Source organism: Corvus kubaryi, unplaced genomic scaffold (assembly GCF_017639235.1).
Source record: "Corvus kubaryi isolate FWS band 111438036 unplaced genomic scaffold, C.kubaryi_AGA036_p1.0 34471, whole genome shotgun sequence".
In the NCBI taxonomy this organism is placed as follows: Eukaryota; Metazoa; Chordata; class Aves; order Passeriformes; family Corvidae; genus Corvus; species Corvus kubaryi.
The window spans coordinates 1-3,796 of NW_024580741.1; the positions used below are offsets into that span (position 1 = coordinate 1).

A 3,796-nucleotide genomic window follows, 5' to 3' on the forward strand; every position below is an offset into this window, starting at 1 on the left:
TCCTCGATTTTATCGTACTTGGGAGGGTTCATGGCGAAGATTTGATCATCCTTCACGGTCAGGGTCTGTCAGAGGGAGAAGGATATACATGTCAGCTAAGAATCCAGAGCAGGGATCAAATGTTGTCCTTCAGTCTTGCTTTTCACTCACCTCGCCTGCTTCAGTCTTGACAGTGACTTTGCCCGATTCCCTGCTTGTGATTGACCCTTTCACAAAGGATTCTTTGGGATGAGCCACAAAGACAGATGTCTTGGCATCAAAAGGTTTGTTCTGGGCCTCAATTCTCTCCTTCTCTGACTTTCGGAGGTAAGGAGCTGCCTCCCCAAAGACGGCCATCTCAGAATCTGAAGACATGGCTGCACTTTATGGAGGAGCTTGTCAGCAGAGAACACTATGGAAGAGCAGATATGTTGCTCCAATTTGCCAAAAAGTAAGCACTTGTTAGTAGAAGAAAAGATGTGGAGAAAAAAGAAACTATGTTAATACTACTTGTAGCCTTTTGGAAGGAATGGTGAATTTTTGCATTAGTGCAATTCAATATTTATGGCAAATGTATATATATGGAAAATTGTATTTTGGGAGATTATTTGGCTTATACTGAAATCACACTTAAATAATCTATAGAAACTTACGATTCAACTATTCAGGCACTGTACTGTGGAATTAAGAACCTCAAAAATCCTTTCAACTGCTTAGGCACTCTTAAAATTAATTTGAAATTATGATAATGCACATTCCTCACAATTGGTACTAATTCACAAAGCTCAGAATGCTCATACTCCAGTGGCTGAATTGCATACTGAAAACTCAAACTTCTTAATGACTCAGTTTCAGTATTTAAAACTTTTGTATAATTGTATTAATAATACATTTTTCTCCAATGTTATTAAGTGCCTGAATCCAGGCATAAATTGCAACACGACTGTCAAAAGAAGATTAATGCTGTTTCAAACCACACTGAGATAGCTCCTTTTCTAGTACTTTCTTTTGCTTTTTAAAAATTAGTAGAATTTTAGAGAAAAACAAATTCAGAGATTCAAAGATTCAAAGCTCAAATGAACTATTTAAAAATAAAGAATTTTAAAGTCTGTATTAATTTCTCCGAAATATTTTTTTCTTCCCCCTGCCCTGAGAAAAAAAAAACTCAAACAGTGGGCAGCTTAGGAAAACATTTAAATATCTCTTTCTGTATAGAGTTAGGTACCTGATATTTACAAAACATTTAGGTACCTGATATTAACACAGCATTTAATCTTGTGTTCATTTATACTAACATGAGAAAATATAACATATATTCCTTTCTTTTTGTCTCTGGAGGAACAGGTATATGTCTTCCAGAGGAAGAGGGCTGAATCTTCCATTTCTTGTGAGGTAGAGAACAAGCAGAGCAGGGAACAAAGGGGAGCACTGCCTTTTACAGAAGTGACAATCAGAGCTTTGTTGCTTAAATTACAGCTCTTCCTTCTCTTTAGTGATTCCATGGCAAATTTTGGACAAAATATCACATCAATCCACATATTCTGAGACAAAATGCTGAATTTTGCAGTTTTCCTACTGTGTTCCTGGTTCAGTTATATAGCTGCAACAGCAATGCTGGGAAGGCAGTACACCTCACTCCCTGTTAGGTGAGTTAAGCAGAAGTGAAGAATGTCCCCATGGGGATTTTCTGGCCTGCCATGAGTAGTCAGAGATTTCAAACACAGCTCCTTAAAGAATGGACCAGATGACCTTATGAGATCCCTTACAACCTGGACTGTTCTATGATTCAGTGATTCACTTAAAAACCTTACCAACGTTCAGCACCCCACCACCTTATACTGTGACTACAGTGGGCTTGAGAATATACAGTCAAACAGTGACCATTCACTCAGCCCTACAGACACCCCACCCAAAAGGATCTGTCTCTGCCCCTAAGAATCAGTAAATCAGGTTCTTACCTCTCGTGACACCAGATGTGTGGCTCGTGGGCTGGCAGCTGGTCAGTACTGTAAAACAGAAATGGCAGTTCCCAAATTGCTGCTGCACAGAAATCAAGAGTGAAAACATGCAGGTGCCTTGAAAACTGATTTATAATGGAGTCCCCTCCTGGACAGGAGCACCAGAGGCAGCAGGACTGTTGTGGCACATTAGGCTGCCATCCCCTTCCTGCCAGCCTGCAGACCCCATGCTCTTACCTTGCAGCTTTCTGTGGAGCCAGGGCAGACGTCTTGCAGGGACGTTTTATACGATCTCGTCTGCAGATGCTACAGATGCCTACTCTTTCTTCGGTCAAAAATATTTTGGCAAACCCTCTTTGGCTAAGCATTGTCTGGCAAACTGAACTAAGGGCATAATTGTCATTTGACATGACTAGATATAATTAGAAAATTTTGATGTCTTAGTGGCTATATGAATACATCTCCTATAAATAATGTGACAAGGGTGTTAAGGAGAGAATCTGGACTAGTCAAAGCACTTAAAGAACTTGGATTCAGGACTTATGGATTCTATTGCTGGATTTCCCACCGACTCACTGCACGACCTGGGATGGATTGCTTGGTATGTCTGTGCTGCAGCTATCCCAGCTGTGCAATGGGAATGTCAGCTTTTATCTTTCCCTTGTGATGGTGTGAAACTTGTAAGAAATGCCTAAGAGGAATACATTAGACAAGCCACTAAGAGGGAAGTAAGTATTACTAAAAGCATTTGGCGGATGTGCTGGTAAGATTCTGAAAGCAGAGGAATAATCTGGTGTGATAGTGCTGGTGCCTGAGAGTCACAGACAGGCCAAGATAGTATAAGGGACAAAGATTTGGTCACAGAAATAAGAGGCTGGGGTGTAGCTGAACTACTGGGCTGGGTCTCAGTGAGAGATGTGAGGTCAGTTCAGGTACATGAAGAACAGTATACATACACTCGTGCAGATGTACCCATCTTTACACTTGAAATTGCAAAAGAAGTGGGAGATTCTCCAAGAAGGGTTATTATAAGCCTGTGTATGAACCTGTGCTAAGGGGAGTGTCATAAGATGTGCTGTGATTTCTGCTTTGTAGATCAGTGCAGCTTAATAACAGATGTTCCTTTCATTTCTTGATGATGTTTTAATTCATCAGAAAGTACCCATATTGGCAGTTCAGGGCAGGACCTCAGTTGTTTCTTATGTCTTTTTTTCCAAGTCTGACCTGTCAATCTGTACCATAAATAAAAGAAATCCTTGAGGTAAAGATTTGGGCCTGTAGAAATCGATGTCATTTGAATATTCATACCCCTTTCAACAAGGAATGGTTATGGGTCATTACAGAGTCTACAGTTTCCTTAAATTCCTGCAGAAATTTCTGCTCCTGCAGAATTTAAAAGCCCTTCACCAACACAGAGCTCACACATCCAAATGACAGCATCGGTATAGAGACTTGCAGCCTTCAGTCTATCCTTGTTTCCATTTCTGCTAACATGAACAAACCATGGACTCAGCTGAATGCCTGTCTCCCATCTGTCAAACTCATCAACCAGGAAAAAAACAAAGACCCCTTCAGCCCTTCCCACCTGCAGGGATACTTTCCACTATCCCGGGTTGCTCCAAGCCCCATCCAACCTGGTCTTGAACACTTTCAGGGATGGGGCAGCCACAGCTGTTCTGGGAAACCTGTGCCAGGGCCTCAGCACGTCATAAGGAAGAATGTCTTCCTAATATCTAATTTAAACCTACTCCCTGTCAGTGGGAAGCCATTCCCTCTTGTCCTTGTCACAAGTGCCTCTCCAGCTTACTTCCAGCCCCTTTTTGGCGCTGGAAGATTGTTAGGTCTCCCTGGAGCCTTCT

General features: G+C 41.4%; 1 protein-coding gene across 1 annotated transcript; it reads right to left on the minus strand.

Annotated features, from left to right (window-relative positions):
• Positions 1-5: 5 nt before the first annotated feature.
• LOC121660382 (myosin-2-like) lies at positions 6-2,252 on the minus strand (the record flags this gene model as incomplete). Its single annotated transcript, XM_042019733.1, has 3 exons — positions 1,938-2,252; positions 151-391; positions 6-65 (listed from the first exon to the last, which is right to left on the minus strand). Coding segments are annotated over exons 2-3 (264 nt in total), but the record flags the coding sequence as incomplete, so codon positions are not given.
• Positions 2,253-3,796: the final 1,544 nt, after the last annotated feature.